Raw genomic sequence first — 27,568 nt, forward strand, 5'->3', positions numbered from 1 at the left:
TAGTCAGAGAAACGGAAAGAGAGCCCCTGGGGGAGCCAGAGTGTGTGTGTGGGGTCCTGGGGGGGTCTGGGAGAGCTGGAGAGGGGGCACCCTAGCTTTGTGAATGGGGTCCTGGGGGGGTCTGGGAGAGCTGGAGAGGGGCACCCTACCTTCGTGAATGGGGTCCTGGGGGGGTCTGGGAGAGTTGGAGAGGGGCACCCTAGCTTCCTGTGTGGGGTCTGGGAGAGCTGGAGAGGTGGCACCCTAGCTCCCTGTGTGGGGTCCTGGGGGGGTCTGGGAGAGCTGGAGAGGGGCACCCTAGCTTCCTGTGTGGGGTCCTGGGGGGGTCTGGGACAACTGGAGAGGGGCACCCTATCTCCCTGTGTGGGGTCCTGGGGAGGTCTGGGAGAGCTGGAGAGGGGCACCCTAGCTTCCTGTGTGGGGTCCTGGGGGGGTCTGGGACAGCTGGAGAGGTGGCACCCTAGCTTCCTGTGTGGGGTCCTGGGGGGGTCTGGGAGAGCTGGAGAGGGGCACCCTAGCTCCCTGTGTGGGGTCCTGGGGGGGTCTGGGAGAGCTGGAGAGGGGCACCCTAGCTCCCTGTGTGGGGTCCTGGAGGGGTCTGGGAGAGCTGGAGAGGTGGCACCCTAGCTTCCTGTGTGGGGTCCTGGGGGGGGTCTGGGAGAGCTGGAGAGGGGGCACCCTAGCTTCCTGTGTGGGGTCCTGGGGGGGTCTGGGAGAGCTGGAGAGGGGGCACCCCAGCTTCCTGTGTGGGGTCCTGGGGGGTCTGGGAGAGCTGGAGAGGGGGCACCCTAGCTCCCTGTGTGGTGGGCTGGGGGAATCCTGGAGAGGAGAGCTGGAGAGGGGGCACCCTAGCTTCGTGTGTGGGGGGCTGGGGGAATCCTGGAGAGGAGCACCCTAGCTTCATGCATGAACCAGCAGCACAAGTCCCAGGCTCACTACGAGCTGCACTTGCACAGGTGACCCACAACAACGCAGCAGAGGCTCTGGAGGCTGAGCTGACATTGGAAGCTTTGCACAAAGGGGCAAGGAAGAGCTTGGGCACTGGAATTAACCAGGTTGGTTGTTGCTAAAACAAACAAACAAAACAACCTGACACGCTAAAGGATTTTTAAAAATACCCAAAGTCTCAAATATGTAAAATGTCCAGGTTGCAATAAAGCGTTACTTGGCGTAACAACAACCAGGAAAATCTGAATAATTCTCAAGCGAGAAGAGAACCAGTAGGGTTAGATTTTTCCAGTAACATGAAATTAGACCGACACACACACACACACACAAAATCAAAGAAATGAAAAATTATGTTCTGGTAAATATGAACTGGAACAATTAGTGTAATTGCACTTTTTAAAATGTATCTATTTCCTGGCTGTTCACTGAAGGAATCTAGATGAAATGATACCCCTTGAGCTCTAAGCTTGGTTTCTCAATATAACCTCTCAACGAGGCTCAGGCTCTTTAGAGGAACAGCTAATTCCACGTCTGGAAGTTCAAGGTGAGCCTGGCCTCTCTTAGTGGCCAGAAAGCAAGGAAGTTTTCAAAGACCAACAGGGCATGTCAAAAGGACTCAGGTGCCAGCTTGAAGGGATCTGGCCAGCCCAATTTGGGATAATTTGAGTCTCAAAAAGATATTGACCACCAAAGAGTCTACTGTCTGGCTCCATTAATATGAAGTTCTAGAAAGTCACATGCACACAGTTACAGAAATACAGAAATCAGGCCGGCAGAAGGTTGCATAGGGGGACAAGAGCACCCTCCCGGGTGATGGAAACGTTCTGCACCTGGGTGGGGGTGTGGGTGACACAGGCATAGTCATGTGTCCAAAAACCCAATCAACTGCACATTTAAAAATCTGCACTTAACTATATGTAAATTACAGTAAGTCCTCACTTAACATCAATGGATTCCTGGAAACTGTGATGGTTAAGTGAAGTAATGTATAGCAGGTCCTCAAATAACATCATTTTGTTCAACATTCTTTCTTCCTTTAAAAAAAAAAAAAAAAAATTCTGGGGCCAGGCGCCGTGGTTCAACCTGTAATCCCAGCACTTTGGGAAGCCGAGGTGGGCGGATCACCTGAGGTCAGGAGTTCAAGACCAGCCTAACCAACACAGAGAAACCCCATCTCTACTAAAAAATACAAAATTAGCCGGGCGTGGTGGTGCATGCCTGTAATCCCAGCTACTCGGGAGGCTGAGGCAGGAGAATTTCTTGAACCCGGGAGGCGGAGGTTGCGGTGAGCCGAGATGCGCCACTGGACTCCAGCCTGGGCAACAAGAGAGAAACTCCATCTCAAAACAAACAAACAAACAAATAAAAATAAATTAATTTAAAAAATACTCTGTAGAGAAGGGATTTTGCCACGTTGCCCAGGGTGGTCTCGAATGCCTGAGCTCAAGCAATCCACCAGCCTCAGCCTCCCAGATTGCTGGGATTACAGTTATGCACCACTGCGCCTGGCCAACACAGTTTCATTATAGTTTCCGAGAAGAAAAAAAATCTGTTTCATTATACATCATTTTACTTAGTCATTTCACTTAAAATTGCAGTTTCTAAGGACATATCAACAACATAAAGTGAGGGCCTACCGTGTACCTTAACATACCTAACGTGTGTGTGTTGTTCGGGATTTGGCTACGGTTGATGTTAAAACATTAAACACTGAGGCAGGAGGATTGCTTGAGCCCAAGAGTACAAGGCTGCAGTAAGGCAAGATCATGCCACTGCACTCCAGCCTGGGTGATGGAGTGAGAGACCTTCTCAAAAACAGAAACAACAAAGTTAAACAAAAATCCTCTAATCCATAGTAATACTTTTAAAAGAGAGGAAAAGTGAAAGGAATAAACCCATTTGCCATGCCCTACCTTGAAAATTAAAAATAATTTAAAGGGAAAAAACATTTATCTTGCTTAAAAAAAAAAAAAAGCGTATTATACCTCTCGTATCTTGCTTTTTAAGGAATAAACTAGAGTTCATTTCTACCTGATCTGCACAAAGCTCTTCGTTATAAAGGAAACAGCTAATACACACAGAGGAACAGAATCAGAAGATATCATCCTGGAGCCCCATGGACCCCATGAGACATGGATGCTGACACCATCCAGTCAAACGTTGAGGACAGAATATTCACACAGCGCCAGAACCTCCCTCGAGATGAGCTGACAGTCATAAAGGGAAACATCCCAAAAGTTAGGGCACTTCCACACGGCCACAGCACCACAGCACCACGCATCGAAAGGAAGGTGTAGAAACCCCACAGTCCCACCTGTTCTCTGTGGTCTCGCTGCCTCTGCGTCCGCTTTCCTTTTGTTATCCGGCCACCTCGGTCTCCCAAAGTGCGGGGATTACAGGTGTGAACCACCACACCTGGCTCTGCGTCTACTTTCTATATGCACATTCTACTGAATCACCTGGCTGGAATCGAGTTTCACCTTCTCCAGAAAACCTCCTTGTGTAGGTACAAATATGCACACCTCATCTCCCCAACTACGTGTCACTTCTTACGTGATTCACAGCATCCAGTCAAGAAATGTGCTGAGCCGACACATTAACAACGGGGAGTTCGGGTGGAGATGCCATCTAAGAGCCTCAGCGCACTCATGGCCACATGAAAACCCTCGCAGTTTCTGCAGGTGGAAGAAGCCCAGCACAAAGACCCACCTACTGTAGGGTTCCATTTACATCAAATGCCCAAACAGGCAAACCAGAGACAGGAAGTGGATCAGTGGCTACTGAGGGCTGGGGGAGGATGGTGACAGGTAAGGGATGCCAGGTTTCTTTTTGGAGTGATGAAAATATCCGAATGGGGGGGTGAGGGGAAGGGGAATATCAGGATAAACAGCTAATGCATGTGGGGCCTAATGCCCAGGTGACGGGCTGATGGGTGCAGCAAACCACCATGGCATGTGCTTACTTATGTAACAAACCTGCACTTTCTGCACATGGATCCCAGAAATCAAAGTAAAATTTAAAAAAAGAAAAAAAAAGAAAATGTCACCATTGACTGGCAATAGTCATGCCACTAAAAGTCATTGAATTCTGCACTTTAAATGGGTGAGTTGGATGGCGTAACTTTACATCCCAATAAAGCTGTTAACAACCAAAGAGCCTACGGAGACAGAGTTCACAACCTCTAACCAATGCCACTTGGTTTGTCCCCGCAACATGGACCTCGCGGGCAGACAAGCTCATCGTGACAAGGACACCAGCAGCTCCATTCCCGGCACTCGCTCTGCCCCAGGCTCTGTGCTCAGCGCTCACACACGTTGTTTTGAGGAATTCCTAGAATATCCCCATAAGGTACTGAGGAGATGGAGGCTGGAGGCCATGCTAGATCACGGGAAAGCCACCTCAGGCTGCCCAGATGACTGCAGAGGCAGCACCAGCTCCTCCCTACCTTGCGATACGAAGCGCCCTCCTCCACTTTAGCGACTCGCTGGTTCACGTAGAACACACGGGGGATGCTCAGCCTGATGCAGTGCAAGTCACTGCCAACGAGCGCCCACAGCCTGAACAGGCCGGCCTGGCTGGTCTCGCTGATCTGAAAGGCCACACGGACATACAGCACATCACAGGACACACTGGAACCCACAGACGGGGCCACCTCCCAGGTAGCTTGCAGCTCCCAGCACAGGGCCTTAGGCCTCCCTACGATGGGCAGGAAACTCCAGGCCCACTCTAACCCTCCCATCCCAGACCTCAGGGCCCAGCTGGACACCCCGTCCCTGGGCCATCAGCAGAGCCACTGCCCTCCCCTTGGATCAAGGTCTATACCTGCACAATCTGCCACGGAAGGTCCAGGATGCTGCGGGCAGTTCTTCGCAAGAAGCTCCCCAGCCCCGTGGCAGGACCATCCCGGATGGCCCCGGGCCTCAGCACACCCTCTGCCGACTCCAGACGCTGCCTCTTCCTGCGGGCGAGGCGCTGCCGGGCCTGTAGCTGCCACTTCTTCTTGTGGAACCGGAGCCAGACAAGCCACTCCTCCTGGGATGGATGGTGAGCACAGCCAATGTGCAAGTGGTGAGATGGGAATGCCCGCCAGGACTTTCTCACAAGCAGCCTCCCTAGGGGTCAGGACGCATCTCGGGCTCCCTGGGCTGTGCAGACCCCTCAGAGACAGTGTCACAGCTGTGTGCCTTACCTGGGTGGTTCCCAGGGCGGGAGGCTGCCCCAAGATTTCCTGCCAGGGCACAGTCGGCGTGAGGTCCTGGGACTCCTCCTGGCTCTCCCAAAGAACTCGCTTCCTCTTCACAGTGACAGGGGCTGCTGGGTGAGGCAGCTTTACGAGGCCGAAGTCCTCCATGTCAGGAGCACTTGGCCTCGGACTGTCTTCTGAGGCCTCGGCCATCGTGACCTGGAAAGACCCAGTGAAGCCTTAAATCTCAGGATCTCGGGCTGCGCAGGGTGGCTCATGCCTGGAATGCCAGCACTTTGGGAGGCCAAGACAGGAGAATTGCTTGGGGCCAGGAGTTTGAGACCAGCCTGGGTAACAGCAAGACCCTGTCTCTACAAAATATATTACAAATTAGCCAGGCGTGGTAGTGCGCCTGTAGTCCCAAGCTACTTGGTAGGCTGAGGCAGGAGGATCACTTGAACCCAGGAGTTGGAGGCTGCGGCGAGCTATGATCACACCACTGAACTCCAGCCTGGGCAAGTGAGACCTTGCCTCATAAAAACAAGCAAACAAAAATCTCAGGATCTCATCCCCACAAATTCTACTTCTCGAAATCTAACATAAGTATATCACCTGAAATGGGATGTTCGTTTACACAAGTTTATTGAACTTTTAATAGTGAAGGCCGGGTGTGGTGGCTCACGCCTGTCATCCCAGCACTTTGAGAGGCTGAGGTGGGCGGATCACTTGAGCCCAGGAGTTTGAGACTAGCCTGGCCAACATGGTGAAACTCCGTCTCTACAAAAAAATAGAAAAATTAGCTGGGTGTGGTTGTGTGGGCCTGTGGTCCCAGCTACTTGGGAGGCTGAGGTGGAAGGATCACTTGAGCCTAGGAGGTGGGGGTTGCAGTGAGCCAAGGTTGCGCCACTGCATTCCAGCCTGGGCGAGAGGGTGAGACCCTCTTTCAAAAAAAAAGTGAAAAGATCAAACCGAAAAATAAAACGTCACTCAATACCACCAATAAGTAAATCTTTGCATTTTGCCATGTTTGCTCCAGAATGCTTTTTATAAGAAAGAAAATATTGCAAATAATGGGTACAGCCCTCTTCTGTCTGCCCCCACACACCTTTAAATTTTTACCACATGTCCACAGACACATGCCACAGCTGTAAGTTTTAACCTAAATAGTAACATGTGGGACACATCTGACTGCAACTTGTTTCCTTTTTTTTTTTTTTTTTTTGAGACAGAATCTCACTCTGTTGTCCAGGCTGGAGCGCAATGGCGTGATCTCATCTCACTGCAACCTCGCCTCCTGGGTTCAAGCAATTCTGCCTCAGCCTCCCAAGAAGCTAGGACTACAGGCACCTGCCACCAAGCCCGGCTAATTTTTTGTTGTATTTTTAGTAAAGATGGGGTTTCACCATGTTGGCCAGGCTGGTCTCGAACTCCTGACCTCAAGTGATCCACCCACCTCAGCCTTCCAAAGTGTTGAGATTACAGGCGTGAGCCACATGCCTGTCCCTGCAACTTGTTTCTTTATTCAGCCATGTATTTTTGAGACTGACACCGGGTGAAACATGCACATATGGTTCGTTCATTGTAACTGATGTGAAATGATTTATCATACAAACACATCAGCCTACCTACCCATGACTTTGCAAATGAAGAATGACAAGCGCCTACTTTTTCAAAACTACAAACTGTGACTCAATGACCATCTCTGTATGTGTTGCCTGGTCCCGGAGAACAACCACCTCCACCTCTAGCACCAGGGATTTCCTACTTCCCACAATCTTGCTACTTGATGCCACCACACTTACTTGCCTTCAGTGTGACCTGCTATCTAAATACATCATGCTGCATTTACCTCATCGACAGTAAGGCTGAACATCTTGGCCCTGTGCAGGCAGCTCCCAAAATGGCCCAACGACCCCCACTTCCTGGTGTTCACACCCTGTGTGACTCCTTCCCTGAGTGGGGGTGGGACCCGGTGACTTGCCCGTAATGAACAGATTCCAGCAAAAGTCATGGAATGCCACTCCTGAGAGCAGCTATAAAACACTGTGGCTTCCGCCTGGCTGGCACTCTCTCAAAAGTCCAGTGCCATGCTGTGAGCTGTCCTGTGAAGAGCCCCATGGAGCAGGGGACTAAGGATAACGTCCAAAGGCCAAGGAGGAACCGAGTCCTGCCATCCCCATGGGAGGGAGCTCGGAAGTGGCTCCTTCTCCAGTGGAGCCCTCGGATACGCGAGTGCATTTAAGTTGCTAAGTTTTGGGGTTACTTGCTATGCAGCAATAGATAGCTAACACGTTTATGAGCCATTTCTAACTTTTGTACATTCTAAAAATCTTCAAAATGTGACTCAGGCCTTTGTTTCATGGTGACTTCTGTGCTACATGTAAGTTTGTGTGTGTTGACTTCCTATCAGGAAAGTTTTCAAACATACACGAAAGCACAGTAATGAGCTCCCATGTTCTTATCACCAGTGTCAACAATTATCAACATTCTGCCTTTCTTGTCACAGACTACACAAGATTTAACTTTTAATTAATTGATCATTCTTTCCCTTTGTGATGTTTTTCACATGTGCCTTAAAAAAGCCCTTCCCACCCCAGCATCATAGTCTCCTGAGTTGTTTACCAAAGATTGTAGTTTTTTTTTTTTTTTTTAAAGACACAGGGGTCTCGCTCTGTCACCTAGGCTGGAGTGCAGTGGTCATCTTGGCTCACCGCAGCCTCAACCTCCCAGGCTCAAGTGATCCTCCCACCTCAGCCTCCCAAGTAGCTGGGACTACAGGCATGCACAACCACGCCTAGTTGTGCCGGATTTTTTTTGCAGAGACGAGACCTCCCTATGTTGCCCAGGCTCGTCTGGAACTTCTGGGCTCAACTGATCCTCCTTCCTTGGACTCCCAAAGCACTGCAATTACAGGCATGAGCCATCACACTCAGCCTTAGTTTCACACTCAGTGTGATACAACAACTTACTTCTCCAAATATGAAAAACCATTTTCACCAGCATCACTCACTGCAGTCCACTTTCTCCTTAACGATCTGTGACCTACCAACTTCCAACTTACAGGGGAGTCTGTTTCTAGGCTCCCAATCGGCTCTACTGCTCTCCTCTCATCTTGTCAAGATGCCATGATAGTGTGTCTCGTTACATAGTAAGATCAACGTGCCCTCCTTATTCTTCAAAATTCTTTGGTTATTCTTATCCTTACCCTTTATATGAATTTTAGGATTCGTCTGTCAAGTTCTATCCAAAAAGCTTTTGGCAGATTCTTTTTTATTGGAATTACACTGAATTTTATGAATTAATATGGGGCAAACTGCCATATTTTAATACTGAGTCCTTTCATCTGTAAAGATGGTACCTCTTTTTGTTACTTAGGTAAATTTTTATATGTTCAATAAAGTTGTGTATAGGCCAGGCATGGTGGCTCACACCTGTAATCCCAGTGCTTTGGGGGGGCCCCGGCAGGAGGATCACTTGAGCCCAAGAGTTTAAGATCAGCCTGGGCAACAGTGAGACCCAGCCTCTACAAAAAATACATAGCCAGGTGTGGTGGTGCACACTTGCAGTCTCAGCTACTCAGGAGGCTGAGGTGGGAGGATAATGTGAGATTAAGAGTTCTAGGCTGTAGGGAGCCATGATCTTGCCACCGCACTCTAGCCTGGGTGACAAAGGAAGACCATGTCTCAAAAAGAAAAAAGTTGTGTAATTTTTTCTGTAAGAGTCTTACACACATTGTTACCATGAATTTATTCCTTAGTACATTATTTATTGCTATTGTAAATGGTATCTTTCAAAAAATATTTTGTTTCTAGTATAAATGAAAGCAATAGACTTTTATATCTTACCTTGGTATCTAATTGTTGCTGAAATACATATAAGTTAACACAAAATCTAGGTTTCCTTACATTTTCTGTTAACAAATTACATCGTCTGTAAATAATAAGTTGATGTCTCCCTTTTCAATCCTTAATTCTTTTTCTGGTTTAATTATGCTGGCTAGGATCTCCAAACTGTTTTGAACAGAAGCAGTGGTTAACAGGCATCCATTTCTTACTCCTTACTTCAATGCTTCCAGTGTTTCGTGGTTAAGTATGAGGTCTGCTGTTAGGTTTCAAGAACACTTTATCAGGTTAAGAAACATCTCATCTATTCTGATTTTGATTGTTCAAAGCTTTATCATGAGCAGATGTTAAAGTTTTACCGCATGTTGTTTCTGCATCTATTGGAGATGATCTTACGAGTCTTCTCCTTTAATGATGAATTAGTGGATTTCTCCCAAGAAAAACTAACCTGGCAAATTCTAAAATTAAACAGTGCTTGCTATTCCCAGCATAAGTCCTAGTTGGTCATATTGTTATTGTATGTTAATATTTTTTCATCTATTGTTCATGGCCCGTAACTTTCCTTTCCTGTTTTCAATTATGTTACCAAAGTAACAAGGATTGCCAAGGTTACCAAATGAGCTAAGGGTTTTTTTTTTCCTTTTTCTCTTAAAAATCATTTGGGTTTGATGTTTCTTTTACACTTATTTTTTTTTCGTCTCTTTTTTTTTTTCTTTTTGTGGAGAACGGGGTCTCGCTATATTGCCCAGGCAGGTCTCGAACTCCTGGGCTCAAGCTATCCAACCGCCTCTGCCTCCCTGAGAGCTGGGATTACAGGTGTGAGCCACTGCGCCTGGCCTGTTTCTTTTTAAGTGTCAATTTCTGTAATGGTTAAAGTTCTATTCAGGGTTTTATTACTTCTTAGGTCAGTGCATAACTTGAGGATACTGTCCGTTCCATCTATGTTTTCCAACTGTTTAGCAGAAAATGGGAATCCTTCCATTTTTTTAGGCTTTACTATATCTATAATGATGTCTGTTTTCATTAAAATAAAAAACTCTGTCCTGAAAAAGATGTGACCAGCCAGGACAACACGACAAAACCTTGTCTCTACAAAAAATTACAAAAATTAGCTGGATGTGGTGGTGTGCGCCTATAGTCCCAGCTATGCAGGAGGCTGAGGCAGGTGGATCAATTGAGCCTGGGAGGTCAAGGCTGCAGTGAGCCATGACTGCGCCACTGTACTCCAGCCTGGGTGACACAATGAGACCCTGTCTCAAAAGAAAAGAAAAAGATGTGACTCTTTTCCTAAGTCTTTTCAAAGAACAACATTTTGGTTGTATTGTTTGTTTCACTCATTCTAGCTCAATTTTGTAACCTCTTTCTTTTCTTTCTTGAGTTGGGGTCTCCCTGTGTTGCCCAGGCTGGGGTGAAGTGCCTATTCACAGGTGCCATCATAGCCCACTACAACCTCAAATTCCTGGGCTCAAGCAATCCTCCTGCCTCTCAGCCTTCCGAGTAGCTAGGACTACAGGTGTGCACCACCATGCCTGGTTACCTTTATAACTCTTTATAACTTCTACTTCCTCTGATGGATCTGTTGTTCTCTAACTTTTTCAGTTGGAAACTTAATTTTCTATTTGTTTTTCTTTACTAATACATGCATTTAGATATATAAATGCGTACACAAGTCCTGTTTAACTGCATACTACAAATTTTGATAGCGTTTGTATTTACATTCAGTTCCAAGTATTGTCTAAGTTCTATGACTTTTTTGATCCACAAGTTATAAATGTGTTTTTTTTTTCTTAAATTTCCAAACATGGTCTGTATTTAAGTTATCTAGAATTGGTTGCAGCTTACTCTGTGGTATATATATGGTCATTATTTTATGTATTCTTGAAAAGGATAGGTATTCTCTAATTTTAGTGCAAGACTACATTTGTTCACTAAATGTATTATAGCTAGTGACTAAATCTAGTTAGTTGATTGTGTCATTCCAAACATATTTTTGCTGATTTTTGGTCTGCTCCAACTATCAATTGAGGGAGGGATGTTAACATCTCCCAAACTGATTGGAGGTAAATTCTTCTTATAATTAGGTAAATGTTTACATTATTTAATGTGAGGCTACATTGTTACAATTAGTATATATTTCCAGAGAATTGTGACTTTCAGTATTATGTAACAACAGTCCTTATGTTTCCTAATACTTTTGGCCTAAAGAGTATTTTGTCTGGTATTAATACAGCCACATCAGCTTTCTTTTGGTTAACATTTACCTGGTATACGTATTTTTTAGTCCTTTTGCTTTTCCTGCATCCTATCTTTTCAATATAACTCTTGAAATTGTTATACTGGCCCATAAGCCACTGGGCGCAGTGCTATATTTCCAGCACTTTGCGAGGCCGAGGCGGGTGCATTCACCTGAGGTCAGGAGTTCGAGACCAGCCTGGCCAACATGGTGAAACCCCGTCTCTACTAAAAATTAAAAAAAAAATTAAAAAAATAAAAATTAGCTAGGCATGGTGGTGCGTGCCTATAATCCCAGCTACACTAGAGGCTGAGGCAGAAAAAAATTAAAAAAATAAAAATTAGCTAGGCATGGTGGTGTGTGCCTATAATCCCAGCTACACTAGAGGCTGAGGCAGGAGAACTGCTTAAACCCAGGAGGCAGAAGCTGCAGTGAGCCAAACCCAGGAGGCAGAAGCTGCATTGTGCCACTGCACTCCTGCCTGGGCAATAGAGCAAGACTCCATCTTGGGGGGCAGGGGAAAGAATACATATATAACTCTTACAAATAAGACAGTTAAATTTTAAAACCCAATCCATCTCAGAACCTTTTTCTTTTTTTTTTTTTTGAGATGGAGTCTCGCTCTGTCGCCCAGGGGAGTGCAGTGGCGTGATCTCGGCTCACTGCAAGCTCCGCCTCCCGGGTTCACGCTGTTCTCCTGCCTCAGCCTCCCGAGTAGCTAGGACTACAGGCGCCCGCCACCACGCCTGGCTAATTTTTTGTATTTTTAGTAGAGATGGGGTTTCACTGTGTTAGCCAGGATGGTCTCGATCTCCTGACCTTGTGATCTGCCCACCTAGGCCTCCCAAAGTGCTGGGATTACAGGCGTGAGCCACCACACCTGGTCAAAGAACCTTTTTCTTGTCATGTGAGTTTGTATACTGCTCTGATTTATAGCTTACTTTTAATTTTCAGCATTTAAGAATTTTCCTTTTGCTCTTCTGACTTTCACTGTACCTTTTATTACACTGTGTCCTGTGTTTCTAAGTGTTTCCATAGGGAAGATATTCATTTCACATTCAGAAAACCGGGGCTTCAAGAGACAGTGATTTGCCCAAGGCACTGAGTCTAAGTAGTGCACCCTAATATTTTCACATAAGGAGACAGTTCCTTGCCCTCACCTCAGCCTCACAATGGTGTCCTATTAACAAGAGTGACACTCAGAGTTAGAGAGTAAAGTGCCAATGGGCACATTTTCAGAAAAAGTCCATTTTCGATGCTTGAACAGAAGCTTCACTACAGCACACACAGCAGCGCAAGGAGCCTGGAGTCCTGTGTGTCACAAGGATCCCGCCCAGCCCAGCCTCGGGGCCCCACCGTCACCTGTCTCCTGCCCTCCAGGGTGAAGAGCTCACTGATCTTCTTCTGCTTGTAGACATCATTCTTCTCCAGCAGTTTTTTGTGCAGCCAGTCGGGGTGTTTGACACGTGGCACTGGGTTCTTTACCTGTGTGAGGCCAACACCCATCAGAGAGAGACCCTTGTCTAACTGCACAGTTTTTAGCCCCACAGCCTGTGCCACTGACCCCGCCCTTACCTGCTGCAGGGCCGCAGGGATGGTGATGATCTTCTGGATGGCGCTTCCCAGCCGCTCAATGTAGTAGTCCCAATCCAGAATCTGCATGTGCAGGAAACGGGCACAGAGAACAGCAGGTGGCAGCAGCCAAGAGTGGGGCTCACTTCATGCTGAGCACAGGGCTAACCACTGTGTCTTATTTAATCCTCTCAGAAACTCTATGATGAAAGGTGCCCATTGCACAGCAGAGGACACCAAGGCAGGGAGCTTCACTGACTCCTCTAGATCACAGAGCTAGTAGGTGGCTGAGCCAACACCCCTGGCCTTAGTCCATCCAATAGAACAGCTAAAGGGCCCCAGGCACTTCATGTTTTCAGTTTTGCCCTAAAGGGTTATTAGGTGCTCACCTATTACTTATCAGAAAGGAGGAAGTCAAGAGTGAAGACGCCAGACAAAAAACATAATCCAACTCAGACATATTCTGCTCTGTCTAGCTTTCCTTGTAAACTTTTAAGAGTAGAGAACGCAACTGGCACTCACTGCTCGAATATCAAAGTCTTGAAGGGAAGAGCTCTTGAGCCATTTCCGGAGAAAGTGCTTCCTCACCGTGGGCTCTGCTTGGAAAATGGCAAGTGGGATGGCCCTGGGTAAGGAAGACAGGCACACAGCTCAGTAACAGTGAAAATCACCCAAAATCTGATCCTAACTCTTATCAAATGAACATGGAAATAAGGACGTGTAACAGCTGTTCACAAACATCAATGTATACATCTGCGTGCATATGTATGCACAAACATGCCTACAGGTTCCTCGGGGAGTGACACGTGCGTGTGTATGTGTAAACACGTGCGTGTGTGCACGTAAACATGTCTACATGTTCCTCACAGCGTAACCATGGGCATGCATATACATAAACACATGCGTGTGTGTAGACATGTCTGCGTTTCTCATTGAGTAACCACGTGCATGCGTACAGGCAAACACGTGCATGTTCATAACTATGTCTACATGTTTCTCACGGCATAACCATGTGCATGCACATAAACGCATGCGTGCGTAAACATGTCTACGTTTCTGAGTAACCACGCGCGTGCGTATAGGCAAAGACATGCGTGTGTGCGTAAACATGTCTGCGTTTCTCACTGAGTAACCACGTGCATGCATACAGGCAAATGTGCACGTTCATAACCATGTCTACATGTTCCTTGCTGAGTAACACACAGAAGACTCAGGCTGCTTTCTAGAACGAATGAGCCTGTTTTCATGTCACTAGCAAAGCAACTGGCAACCGTCAGTGCTTCCCTTTCACTGGAGGAAACATCTGTGGTGAATACTGCAAACATAAGGAGACCTAAAGAAGACACGCACACTATGATCCACTCGGCTCCATCAAGCTTCAACACTTGGCCACTCTGACTTCCTGTGTGAGACGATTAGAGTGAAGCCCTGTGTGACCCCAACCTATCCCCTCCTCACACAGAAGTAAAGACAACCCTTATTCTGGTGTTCATCAACCCCACGCAGGCATTTGTACTGGTCCTATTTGTATATAACCACCAAAAAAAAAAAAAAAGAGCAGTTTCCATGTTTTTAAGTTTTACATACACGGAGGCATAAGGGTCTTCCTTCAACCTGATTTTTGCTTTTTTCTCCAACGTGGTTTCAAACTGTCAGTGTTGTAACCTGTAGCTGCAATTCAACCCTTTGAACTCTGGTATAGTGTATCTCATTCCCTACAAAATGGCAATTATCCATTTCTGGTTGATGGACACTTATGCCATCCCCAAACTTGGTGTTAAACACAGCCCAAATCTGTAAGGAACCCCTTACCTCTCCGTGACAGGGCAGCCCTCACCTCTCTGTGACGGGGGGAGCCCTCACCTCTCCGTGACGGAGGGAGCCCTCACCTGTCCGTGATGGGAGGAGCCCTCACCTCTCCGTGATGGGGGGAGCCCTCACCTCTCCGTGACAGGGGAGCCCTCGGGCTTGCGGGAGATGATGTAGCGGCAACTCAGCCCTGCATCCTTGACCATCTGGTCTCCCAGGAACTCGGCCAGGCGCTTTGCTGTGCTGATGGATGTAGACTTCTGCTCCCCGTAATCTTCCAGCTTCCGAGACATGGAACGGTTCTCAGAGATGAGCTCGAATAGCTCAGAGTCAGGCATGTTGGCTGCCTAGAGAAAGACAATGGGTAAAACACTGCAGAAATCAAGGGGCAGAGTCTGGGCTCACCCTGGACTGTGCTCCTCTAGGCCATGCCCTTCTCTAGCCTGAGACGCAGAAGGCTGCAATTTCAAGAGCTCTCTAATATGCCTGTGTGGCAATACTTTAAAACACACACACACACGCACAAAACTTTAGCTTTTATATTTTTTTGAGACAGAGTCTCATTCTGTCACCCAGGCTGGAGTGCAGTGGTGCAATCTCAGCTCACTAAAACCTCCCCTCCTGGGTTCAAGAGATTCTCGTGCCTCAGCTTCCCAAGTAGCTGAGATTACAGGCACGTGCCATCACATCCAGCTAATTTTTGTATTTTTAGTAGAGAAAGGGTTTTGCCATGTTGGCCAGGCTGGTTTCCAACTCCTGACCTCAAGTGGTCTGCCCGCCAAGGCCTCCCAAGTGCTGGGATTACAGGCATGAGCCACCACACCTGGCTTGGCTTTTATTTTATTAAACTGTGCACAAAATATCAAGAAGAATTTACTGAAGAGCACCAAGGCTGCAGAAAAGGATGTTGCTCGGCCTAAGACAGGAAGTTTTTCTCCTTGAAAGGAAGAGAAAGAAGGGGCAGGAAGAGCCAGAAGAGAGGAAAGAGAAACTCCGGCCGGCTGGAGAGTGGCCTAAGCAGTGGAGGCCTGAGCAGTTCCAGTGTGGCACCCACATCCAGCTGGAGCTGTGCTTTGCACACATGTTCCTGACCACAGGCCCCCCACATCCTGTAAGGGGTGCTGGGCTCATGAATATTCTGTGTGATACCCTGGTGCTCCTTTGCTCGTGTGTTTCACTCTATACAAGACAATATGCCAAGAAACAGAAGCCCACACAGCAAAGCAAGCCAGGAAAGCACTGCAGAGTGTTCCAGTATTCCTTCTGCCCAAGACGCCTGTGCCTGGGAAACATATGAACCGAGATATCTCGTTCAATGCAACACCATTGATAACAATGGAAATGTGAAACCTATCTGGTAGTAAATAATCGTGGACTAGTTACGTAAATTAAGGTATGTAAACTGTCAAAATGTTATGTAGCCTGAAAAATATAAAAAATACAAAGTAACATAGAAATAAACAAATATCCCAGGCTGGAGTGCAGTGGTGCAGTCACGGCTCACTGTGGCCTCTACTTCCTGGTCTCAAGTGATCCTCCCAAGTAGCTGGAACCACAGGCACGCATCACCATGCCAGGCTTATCACGCTATTTAGAAAAACGTTTCCCTCAGAGTTGTGTCCCTGGATGCAGAAGTTGAGGGGAACTCCAAGGGGGTAATCGTGCTCAGGAGGTCTTGGGATTTCATTAGGACTGGCCCTGTGTTCTTCGGTCACCTTGGTCTCCAGGAGCCCAGGAAGCACGGGGTCCCCTTCTTGCTTCATCCTTCATCCCTCAGAGCAGGTGAGGGTGGAGGGTAGGCCTTTACCTTGCTGTACAGCACGTCCAGCCAGTAGTCAGCCACCTTGGCTACAGAGCCATACACCTCTTCCAGCGTGCTGCCCTTGAGGAAGGCCTCAAACACCGAGGATTGGAAGATCTTAATCAGCTGCAGTTCCCCGCGGCGTTTGACCTCAAAGCCCTTGAGCTCAGCCAGAGAACCGTCTTCATTGAACACAGCATACCTGAAAAAAAAAAAAAGGCAAGCACAGCAGTGGCAAGGAGCGCTGGGGAGCCACCAGCTGTGCCTCATCCTCTCTGCCCGCCTCTTCCCTTTCCAACCCTCCACCTGTCATCCACCAGGCAGCAAACGTCTCTCTCCCTTAGGCCACTGCTTCTCTAAAAGGAAAATGGCTGAAGGGCCTGCAGCCACAGAGCCAGAATACAGCAGGCGGGCAGACAGAGCTGGTGCAAACGGAATCAGTAAGATCACAAGAACCCAGGTCTGTTTCTGTCCTGGCTCCTGATCCAACCTCCTTTCTGGGCTAAATTTAATCTATCTCAATCCATGTCCTTTCTAAAGCACAAAAGCTATGAGAGTCCCACCTCTTCTTCAATTTCTTGCCTTCTTCCTTGGAGGCTGGAAGAATCATGGCAAGGTAGGGCCCATCAACCTCAAAAAAGATGCTGTTCTCTGAGCGGGTGACGTAGGTGAGTGAGGACGGCTCAGCCAGCTCCTGGTACTGGTCATTGGTGAAGCCTTCCTGAGAAACAAGAGTGAAGAGGGGGCAGCTTCACTCATGATGGCCCAAACCTGGAAACCACCTGGTGTCCCTCCAGGAGTGGATGGATTGACAAACCGAGGCTTTTCCACATAACTAACACGACTTGGCAGCAGGAAGGAAGGAAGTTCTGATGCATGCAACCAAGTGGTGAAACTCAGGTGTATCTGTTAGGTCCAAGAAGCCAGACCCAAAATGCTACAGGCCGTATGCTTCCCTTTACATGACATTTTCGACAAAGCAAAATTATAGTACAAAAAACACATTGTGGGTTGCCAGGGTTTCCGGGTAGGGAGAGGATTTGCTGACAAAGGGGTTGCAGCTGTTTTGTGTTGCTTTGTGGTGCTGGACACACACACTATGCACTTGTCCAAACCCACAGGGCTGTACGCTACAGAGTGAACGTCACTGTGTGCAAATTACAAGCCATCCAGCCATGGTGCTGGGATCCCAAGAGGGGTGCAGACTGGGCCAAATGAGCCCAACAGCACTGTGGACATACAGCAGAACATGCCAACAGAGTGGGGAGGAAGGAGCTGCCCCGTGAACTCTGCTGACTGGACAGGGTAAGGCTGAAAACAAAAGTAACTATCTACAAATGCTGTACAGTGGCTGGTGAAATTATTTCTCATGGGACACAAGTCTGTTAGCAATTCTAAAACTACTTTACATGGACTCTAGGATTGAACAAACACATATATTGAGAAATTCGAAACAGGTTTATCACTGAAGGAGAAAGAAGTCACTAATAAGAAAGGGGCAGACTCATGTGTTTAAATGCATCCATGCAGACAGACAGACACAGAAATAAACAGCTCTGTGTGCGTGCGTTACTAGAGACATACTTCCTGGCTGCCTCCACTATGAGAGACTGGAAGCTATGACACTCCCAGGAACAGTGAGCACAGCAAGCACCCCAACTCGGGTTTTTACATCATTCTTCTCGGAGAACTGGCTGACTCCAGGTTGGAGCAGGGAAAATACAAGATGAGGCTGGTGGACCTTACAGTACCAAGAAGTAGGAAAGTGCTCCAGAAACAAAGACCAGAAGACGGCGTGTCCCAAGAACACGCCACAAACCAGGAGGCCCCAGTGGCCCAAGGGGAACACGTGGAGCAGGAAGCCACTCCGGTCCTATGAACAATAACCCTGGGATGTCCACTCTGATCCGCAAATCCACACTGATGTCAATAAGCAGACAAATAAACGAGAACAAATGGAAGAGAAGGATAGCAACGCTTCCCTACAGGATCCCAATTGATACAGTAGAAGGAATGAAGGAAACAGACAATCGCCAGAGAAAAACCACGACAGGAAACCTCAGGCGTAACTGCTGCAGGTGCGGCCCACCAGCAAACACAGCCCATCAGCAACGCTAACACAGTGGGCAGAAGCTTATGGAGCAGCTGCAGATACACTGTCTCGAAGCACCTGCTCCACGATATTTATTTGCTGCTGTGATGGCTCTAATACAGGTCCAGAAACTCTGACAGCCCTCCTCCAGGGACGCTTATTCCTCCCCACTGGGTGTGTATTTACGACTGAAGAGCCGTATAGGAGGGGGCACAGGAGCGCCACAGTAAGGCCTGCAGAAGCCCCTCAGGCAGGAGACTAAGCCGTCCCCACAACACACCCACACTCCCACACCACCACAAACCAACACGATGCGTGTGAGAACGTGGGGAGGGTGTCGCACCTGTGGAGCTCCTCCAAAAACCCAAATCACCTCAGTCTAGTCACGAGAAACAACAGACAACCCCTGATCAAGGGACAGCCAACCATCGCCTGGCCGGCACCACCAGAGGGGGAGGTCGTGACACGAGGACGGACCGGGACAGGACAACTCGGTGCCACGTGGGTCCTTGCTGGGATCCTGGGAGAGAAGAGGGGCTGTGGTGGGAAATGGGAAATCCAGGTGAGGCCTGCAGTGCAGTTACTGGGGCACAGACATAGGTTTCTTAGTTTTGACAAGCGCACCGTGGTTTATGCGAGGTCAGCATTAGGGGAAGCAGGTTGAAGGGGATACAGAAATTCTCTGTACTATTTCTGTAATTTCCTGTAAGTTTAAAATTATTTCAAAATAAAAAGTTAAAAGCAAAAAGTTCTGGGAGCTATGCTGAAAGAGAAAGGAGTGGAATCACTTGATACCTTCTGACCATGGTCTTCAGGTTATAGAAAAGCAATGTGAGCAGTGCTGGGTGCCAGGAAGGCATGCACTGTGAGGTGCTGCAGAGCCAGTGACATCAGGGCACTGACGCCAGGCCAGCCAGAGCTTCAGGACCAGAGGCCCCAGACTCACCTTGACCATGATGTTCAACATGGCGCCTGGGTAGGAGATGGTCACTTTGGGCTTCTTCACATTAGTCGTCTTGAAGACAAAATTTTCTGGGAAGCTGTTGGGCAGGACGCACCATATTCCATCTGTGTCCAGCTCTAAAGGCCTCCTTCAGAGAAAGAGAGGAGCAAGGTCGTGAGTTCCCCTTTCCTTCCCGCCCAGTGTGTGGCCTCCAGCCTTCCCTCCTTCCTTCCTGCCCATGCTTGCCCCCAGGACCTGCTCCCAGCCCCATGGCTCCCCTTCTGCACTCACCCAATCTGCTCGATCAGCTCCCGTGCCTGGGTGATGATGTTGGCCCCTGTGAAGCAGACGATGCCAGCCATCTCCATGGAGTACCAGCGAGCCCTGAGAGGACACCACAAACTGGTGGGTGGGGCTGATATGGCTCCTCCAGGGGGTATCAGAGGCAGTGAGGAGTGGGGAGGAGGAAAGGAGAGATGCGACAGGGACAAGGGAAGCAGCCAAATGTGCGTGTACCAGGACAGAACTAAGGTGGAATCTGGCTCTGCCCGAGGACACTTCTCTGTCCCCACCTTGGTGCCCAGCATAGCTCAGGAAGGATCTGGAAGGGTGCAGTATGTGCCACTGCGTCCATCCGTTCAGGACTCCAGCCTCAGCAGGACTCTTAATACCACCCAGACCCATTCACGCCTTCTCTACTCTCTTCACACCTCCTCCCAAGCCCCATTCTCACCTCCAGCTTCTCAGAGAAGGCCCAGGCCTAGCTGCCAGGCCCAACCCTCCTCCAGCCTGGGTCCCAGCCCTGCTGTCAGCTGTCCCATCCTCCCCTCCCAGCACCAGCCCCATGCCCCTTGTCAGTTGCTTCTCTGCCCCTCCCGGACACGCAGACATGCTGTGAAGCAACTGCCCGACACTCTGCAAGTCCCTGAGTGAGGATCCACGCTGGGAGACATAAACACGCTGGAAAATGGCAAGTCACGTCTCCAGCCCATGATGCAGAGACACATACACCCCACAGCACGCATCACTCATGGACACCCAGACCCTCAAAGTCAGCGTGGCCTCCACTCTCTTCAACCTCCCAGCCCCACCCCAGCCCAAAGCCTTCTCCCTCCAACATTCCTTGAATCAGATGAACGGCCCTCCATGCACAGCAGCCTACACCTGAAGCTGCCCTAAACGTGGACTCATCCATTCCTCCCATAAGCCTCTCCCGGGCCCGGGCCCACCTACCCCTTGCGCATGACATAGCCATAGAAGGAGTTCAGGATGCACTTGTGGGCCAGCTGCAGCGAGTCATACAGCACCTCCATGTTCTTGCAGCGCTTCACCTCAGCCGCGTCGCCCACCTCCACGGCCGCCGAGAGCTTCTTTTTCCACACCTGAGAAGCACATGAACATGGAGCACCTCACAGATTCTTCCATTTCACATTCTACAAAGTCAATAGCCCAGGTTTTTAGTATTTTGAAAATTTTCAAATCTATAGAAAACCTAAAAAACCAGTACAATGAAGAGTGTACATTCTTCTCCTAGACTGGCCAACTGTCAATATTTTGTCACACTTCCTTTATTCTGTCTCTCTGTGTTGACAGAATCATTTGAACATTGTAGATTTCACGGTCTGACATCCTAAACGCTTCAGCACACTTTCTAGGGAACAAGAGCTACTCGGGGGTGCCTGGTAACATCAATCAAGAAAGAAATGCAGCTAAGACCACAGATGTCTCATCAAATTCCCCACTCAACATGAGAAAAGGTTTTTAAAGGCTGGGTATTTAAGGAACAAAAGCAAATTCCTTAAGATAATTACTGAGTGCCTAGTATGTGCCAGGAACTCCATTGTACTCTGAAGCACGAGACAGTCACTCCACTTTTGGTGCTTATTTGATGAGGGAGACAGATGAACAAGTAATTTAGCAATTGCTTAATTAAAATAAAGTGAGATAGTAAGGCAGCTCCTTAAAAGGTAAATGTAGCATTAGCATATGACCCAACAACTCTACTGCTGGGTACATATCCAAAATCACCAAAAGCAGAGACCTGAAGACGCACTTGCAGCCCATGTTGAAACCAGGATTGCTCACGACAGCCAAAAGGTGGAAGCAACCCAAGTGAACGTCGGTGTATGAAGGATAGACAAAATGTGACAAATCCACACAATGAAATATTATTCAGCCATTTACAAAAATACAGTACAGATACACGCTGTATGTTGATAAACCTTGAAAACATCATACTAAGACTGGGCGCGGTGGCTCACGCCTGTAATCCCAGCCCTGTGGGAGGCTGGGGTGGATAGATGACCTGAGTTCAGGACTTTGAGACCAGCCTTGGCAACATGGTGAAACCCCGTCTCTACCAAACATACAACGATCAGGCGTGATGGTACGCCTGTGGTCCCAGGAACTGGGGAGGCTGAGGCGGGAGGATCACTTGAGCCTGGGAGGTGGAGGCTGCAGTGAGCCAAGGTCACACCACTGTGCTCCAACCTTGGTGACAGAGTAAGACCCCGTCTCCAAAAAAGAAAGCATCATGCTAAGTGAAAAAGCCGGTCACAAAGATACAAATACTGCACGGTTCACTTACATGACATCCCTAGAGTCATGGAATTCAGAGACAGAAAGTGGAATGGGGGTCACTAGGGGCCAGGGAGGAGGTGGGGAGCTACTGTTTAATGGAGATAAGAGTTTCCATTTGAGAAGGCGAAGAATTCTGGAGGTAGATGGTGGTGATAGTTGCACAACAGTGTGAATATGCTTCATGCCCCTGAACTGAGCACTTAAAAACACTAAATGTCATATTATGTCCGCCTTACCATTATAAAAAAGAACATGTGACGATGAGTTCAGCAGGGCAGTGCAGGATGCCAGGGGGCCGCACAGCAGGGGCCGTGCTGAGTCTACAGTGAAGGTCTCTCAGAAAAAAAATGGCTCAATCTGATCAGATATAAAATAATGACCCGTTGATATCAAAACAGAGGTGTTGCTATGCATTTTCCATGTTCCTACCGGATGAAATACATCAGTTAAACACGAGGGGCCGGATGGTGAATACCATAGATGAGAAGGCCTTAGAGTTTCTCGGAACTCCTCACCTCCCATGACAGCGGGAAAGAGACAAACAATAGGCGAAGGCAGTTGGGTTCGTAAAACTTGAGGTACTCAAATGGCCAGCCAGCTGTAGCTTGCTGACCGCTGCTCTAAATAATCACTTTAGAAATCATCCTTTAGAGTCCTTCTGAGGCCTCAGACCAGGGTGGATGATGGTCTGCGTCCTTCGTGGCCATAAACTCTTCCAAGTCAAAAACAATTGCACGTTACCATCCGAGTGCAAGTGCCTGCTCAGAGGATCCCAGGCAAGGAGCCAAGAGTGCCCACTTCATGAGCCGACCGAAACTGCCCTCACAGAGGCCAAAGCTTGCAGCCCCTCAGAGCTCACCTTGTGGAGCCCTTTGAACTCGTAACGCCTGTCCCGGAAGGCACGCACGGTGTCCACGTAGAAGGAGTTTTCCCGCTGGCAGATGGTGGTGAGACGCTCTTCCACCTTGGTGATGTGGATCTTCTTGTAGGCTTTCCGGCAGTAATCTAAGCACGACGGAGACGGGCAGAGCAGGTGGGAGAGGTCTCCCAGAGCAGAGGGAGCCAGGGCACAGGGGTGCTGAAGAACATGGCTTCTACGTCACCACAAAGGAGCAACAGCTCAGATACACTGCTAGTTTCTCATACCGAAAAAGGTGGGCGGGCACGGTGGCTCACACCTGTAATCCCAGCACTTTGGGAGGCCGAGGCAGGCGGATCACTTGAGCCCAGGAGTTTGAGACCAGCCTAGGCAACATGGCAAGACCCCATCTCTACAAAAAATACAAAAAATTAGCTAGGCATGGTGGTGCACACCTGTAGTCCCAGCTACTTAGGAGGCTGAGATGGGAGGATTGCCGGTGCCTGGGAGGTTGAGGCTGCAGTGAGCCAAGATCACACCACTGCATTCCAGCCTGGGTGACAGAGTGAGACCTCATTTCAAAAAAAAAAAAAAAGAAGAAGAAAGAAATAGGACAGCCCAGGGGTAGGAACAGGCCAAATACCCCAAGACCACAGAGCAGCAGTGTCTAACACTTGCAGACGGGGAAGCAAATAAAGGACCCTGCAGTGAGAGCACAGCTTACAGTGACCTAGAGCAGCTTCTGGTCTGCTGTGACAACACCTCTGGGGCCCCAGCTGGGATGGACCAACGCAGCCCAGTAAGAACAGAAAGTGGGAGCAGGAGCCACATCTTTACAGCCGTGACCATGCCCAGGCACTCACCCGCCAGCCTTCTCTTCTCGTATTTCGCCTGTTCCTCGCGGGACAGTTCATGAAAGGCCCGAGCTGGCCCCTCTGGGAACAAGGGGGGGAACTTCTCTGACTCCAGCTGGTGCTGGATCCGATGGTATTCGCTGCGACTGGCTGGCACTGGAAGGAGGCAATGGGGGCAAGTTCAAAAGGAGGCACAGACACACCGGCTTCCCACCGAGTGGAGAAAGGCAGCCGACACTCACCCACCCGTTTCCCACCGAGTGCCCACCCAGGCGGCCGACACTCACTGAACTCGCCCCTCCACTGCCAGGCCATCTTCCGCTGGCAGTTTGCTCCAGGCTTATTGAAGTCACAGGCAGCACAGGTGGCTTCGTCCACCATGGCAGAGGGCTGGGAGGGGTGAGAAAGCACTTAGGGCTGGGCAGAGAGAGCTCCGACTCTGACACGGGAAGTAAAGTCTCACCTGCAGGCGGTTGGTCAGGATGATGTTGGGGTACATGGCCCCCACGTCCAGGTGGTAGATGAGTGGACACTCGATGCGGCTGGGAACGTCCTTCAGGGAGGCAAGCTTGCTCTTAATCTCATCACACACCTGCAGAGAAAGCGAAACTCAGTCGAGGCTGGTGACCAAGCTTGCCTCGTGTGCAGTTCACCAACCCCTTTTAGACATTCAGGAGAGGAAAAAGCTGAAAAATATATAAATAGAGCAAAAACTAGCCAGAAGAAAAAAGTTAAGAAGGGTTGCCATCATTTCTATGAAAGAAAAAGCTGAAAAATATATAAATAGAGCAAAAACTAGCCAGAAGAAAAAAGTTAAGAAGGGTTGCCATCATTTCTATGAAATACATTAAATTTGGTGGAGTCATTAGAAAATTACTTGAACACTAAACTCTCCTTAGTATTAAAAAAAATCCTTAGGCCAGGTGCAGTGGTTCATGCTTGTAATCCTAGCACTTTCGGAGACCGAGGCCAGACGATCACTTGAGCCCAGGAGTTCGAGACCAGCCTGAGCAACACAGTGGGACCCCCCCGTCTCTATAAAAAATAAAAAATTAGCCGTGTGTGGCGGTGGCACCTGTAGTCCCAGCTACTCGGAACGCTGGGGTGGAAGAATCGCTTGAGCCCGTGAGGTCAAGGCTGTAGTGAGCCCAGATTGCACCACTGCACTCCAGCCTGGGCAACAGAGCCAGATCCTGTTTCAGAAAAAAAAAAAGAAAAAGAAAAATCCTTAAAACCCTCCAAAGTAGTAAAAATAGAAAACACACCTAAAATTTTAAGAAAAAAGTGATTACAAGGAATAACATCTATTCCATAGAACAGGAAATACCACAACAGTAACACCTATTGTTTCTACTTGAATTACAGATAAACCAATCAGCCGGGGAAGAGCCTCCACTGCACCCTTCTATGCCCAGTAACGGCGTGTTCTGAAAGGCTGTCCAGTCAAGAAGGGGAGGATGGGCTGGGACAAGTGAATGGCCAAGTTTCCATGGTGGGGACACCACCTGGACATGCCCCACGTGGCTGTGAGCCCCTGCTGACATCCCCCCAGCCACCCTCCGCCCAACAGGTGACCCTTCAGGGACACAAAGGCGATCCTGGGCTTCCCTTTCAAGGGCACTTGCGAGGACTTAGGAATCGCTAACAGGACAATGTCATCTACAGAGCTCCCTTCCTCACTCACCAGGGAGCCCGGCGTCCTCACATCTACAGAGCTCTCTTCCTCACTCACCAGGGAGCCCGGCGTCCTCACATCTACAGAGCTCTCTTCCTCACTCACCAGGGAGCCCGGCGTCCTCACATCTACAGAGCTCTCTTCCTCACTCACCAGGGAGCCTGGCATCCTCACATCTACCACACCTCCAGCCTCACTCTACCTGCCCATTTCACTGTTTCTTAAAGACTTTAAATATCTGCTTCTAGGTCGGGCGCGGTGGCTCACGCCTGTAATCCCAGCACTTTGGGAGGCCGAGCGGGCAGATCAGCTGAGGTCGGGAGTTCGAGACCAGCCTGGCCAACATGGAGAAACCCTGTCTCTACTAAAAATACAAAAAAAAATTACCCAGGCGTGGTGGCAAGCACCTGTTATCCCAGCTACTCAGGAGGCTGAGGCAGGAGAATCTCTTGAACCCAGGAGGCAGAGGTTGCGGTGAGCCGAGATCATGCCATTGCACTCCAGCCTGGGCAACAAAAGTGAAACTCTGTCTCAGATTCTGAGACATCTCGCCACCACGCCTGGGTAATTTTTTTTTGTATTCTTAGTAGAGACGGGGTTTCTCCATGTTGGCCAGGCTGGTCTCAAACTCCTGACCTCAGGTGATCCACCCGCCTCAGCCTCCCAAAATGCTGGGATTCCAGGCTGCCCAGGCTGGAGTGTAGTGGAGCCATCTCGGCTCACTGCAAGCTCCACCTCCCAGGTTCTTGCTATTCTCCTGCCTCAGCCTCCCGAGTAGCTGGGACTACAGGTGCCCGCCACCACGCCTGGCTAATTTTTTTATATTTTTTTAGTAGAGACGGGGTTTCACCGTGTTAGCCAGGATGGTCTCAATCTCCTGACCTCGTGATCCACCTCGGCCTCCCAAAGTGCTGGAATTACAGGCGTGAGCCACCGTGCCCGGCCATGGCCGACATTCTTTAACTCCTATTTGTTATTCAGACAAGGCTCTCTTCCTGATCGGTTCATAAGAGTTCCCTGAAGTATAATAATGGATGTGGCTGACAATAGCCAAACAGTGCTTCACAGCTTGCCAAGAGTGTACACATATTCTTGTTTAAATTTTGACTAGTGAATCTATTACAAGATGTTTCTTGAGGGCAGGCACAGTGGCTCACACCTGTAATCCCAGCACTTTGGGAGGCTGAGGTGGGCAGATCACTTACAGTCAGGAGTTCGAAAGCAGCCTGGCCAACGTGGTGAAACCTCATCTCTACTAAAAATACAAAAATTGGCCAGGCATGGTGGTGGGCACCTGTAATCCCAGCTACTCAGGAGGCTGAGACAGGAGAATCGCTTGAACCCAGGAGGCAAAGGTTGCAGTAAGCCGAGATCATGCCATTGCACTCCAGTGTGGGTGACAGAGCAAGACTCCGTCTCAAAAAAAAAAAAAAAAAAAAAGTTTCTTGGCATCAATGTGAAAACTGTAAAAAACTCTAAACCAGCATCCTCACTGAACATGATGTAGTGCTGCACAGTGCCTGACATAAAGACCTGAGATAGGCCAGGCACGGTGCCTCACACCTGTAATCCCAGCACTTTGGGAGGCCAAGGCAGGCGGATCACAAGGTCAGGAGTTCAAGAACAGACTGGACAACATGGTGAAACCCTGTCTCTACTAAAAATACAAAAACTAGCCAGGTGTGGTGGCGGATGCCTGTAATCCCAGCTACTGGGGAGCCTGAGGCAAGAGAATTGCTTGAACCCGGGAGGCAGAGGTTGCAGTGAGCCAAGCTCATGCCATTGCACTCCAGCCCAGGCCAACAACAGCGAGACTCCATCTCAAAACGGGAAAAAAAAAAAAAAGACCTGAGATGTGCCACATCCTGAGGAACAGGGATCAGAGAAGAACTGGTGTCTCCCTCTCCAGTCACATAACACACTTTGTAAGTGTGCTTTCTAACCATTACGTAAACAGATTTTACAGTCACTAATCCTGTCATTTGTAGGAATTTACTGTCATTTTTAAGTCTCAACAACAAAAAGTAAATAAAATTTAGAACCTCCAATGGCTCCCCAGTGCCTATAAAATAAAGTCCTAATGCCTTAAAACAGGACACGGGATACATCCCACCAGGACCCACCTTCCATGTTACTGCATTTCAGGAGCAGCTCACACCCTACCTCTCATGAAGCCC

The 27,568-nt window shown here is 48.8% G+C and overlaps 1 protein-coding gene across 4 annotated transcripts in view; it reads right to left on the reverse strand.

Moving 5' to 3' along the window:
- Positions 1-27,568, reverse strand: part of POLE (DNA polymerase epsilon, catalytic subunit) — a 62,484-nt gene that overhangs the window by 20,833 nt on the left and 14,083 nt on the right. For all 4 annotated transcript variants that reach the window (XM_003814590.6, XM_063593237.1, XM_055096418.2 and 1 more), the window contains 16 exons: positions 24,180-24,308; positions 24,004-24,106; positions 23,726-23,872; positions 22,863-23,008; positions 20,657-20,805; positions 19,715-19,807; positions 19,427-19,571; positions 16,952-17,109; positions 16,395-16,590; positions 14,720-14,934; positions 13,301-13,403; positions 12,782-12,862; positions 12,569-12,691; positions 5,138-5,350; positions 4,771-4,980; positions 4,394-4,537 (listed from right to left, as the gene is read on the reverse strand). In XM_003814590.6, coding sequence (XP_003814638.2) covers positions 4,394-4,537; positions 4,771-4,980; positions 5,138-5,350; positions 12,569-12,691; positions 12,782-12,862; positions 13,301-13,403; positions 14,720-14,934; positions 16,395-16,590; positions 16,952-17,109; positions 19,427-19,571; positions 19,715-19,807; positions 20,657-20,805; positions 22,863-23,008; positions 23,726-23,872; positions 24,004-24,106; positions 24,180-24,308 — 2,355 coding nt within the window. The remainder of the gene's footprint in view (positions 1-4,393; positions 4,538-4,770; positions 4,981-5,137; positions 5,351-12,568; positions 12,692-12,781; positions 12,863-13,300; positions 13,404-14,719; positions 14,935-16,394; positions 16,591-16,951; positions 17,110-19,426; positions 19,572-19,714; positions 19,808-20,656; positions 20,806-22,862; positions 23,009-23,725; positions 23,873-24,003; positions 24,107-24,179; positions 24,309-27,568) is intronic.

This window comes from Pan paniscus, chromosome 10 (assembly GCF_029289425.2).
Source record: "Pan paniscus chromosome 10, NHGRI_mPanPan1-v2.0_pri, whole genome shotgun sequence".
Lineage (NCBI taxonomy): Eukaryota > Metazoa > Chordata > Mammalia > Primates > Hominidae > Pan > Pan paniscus.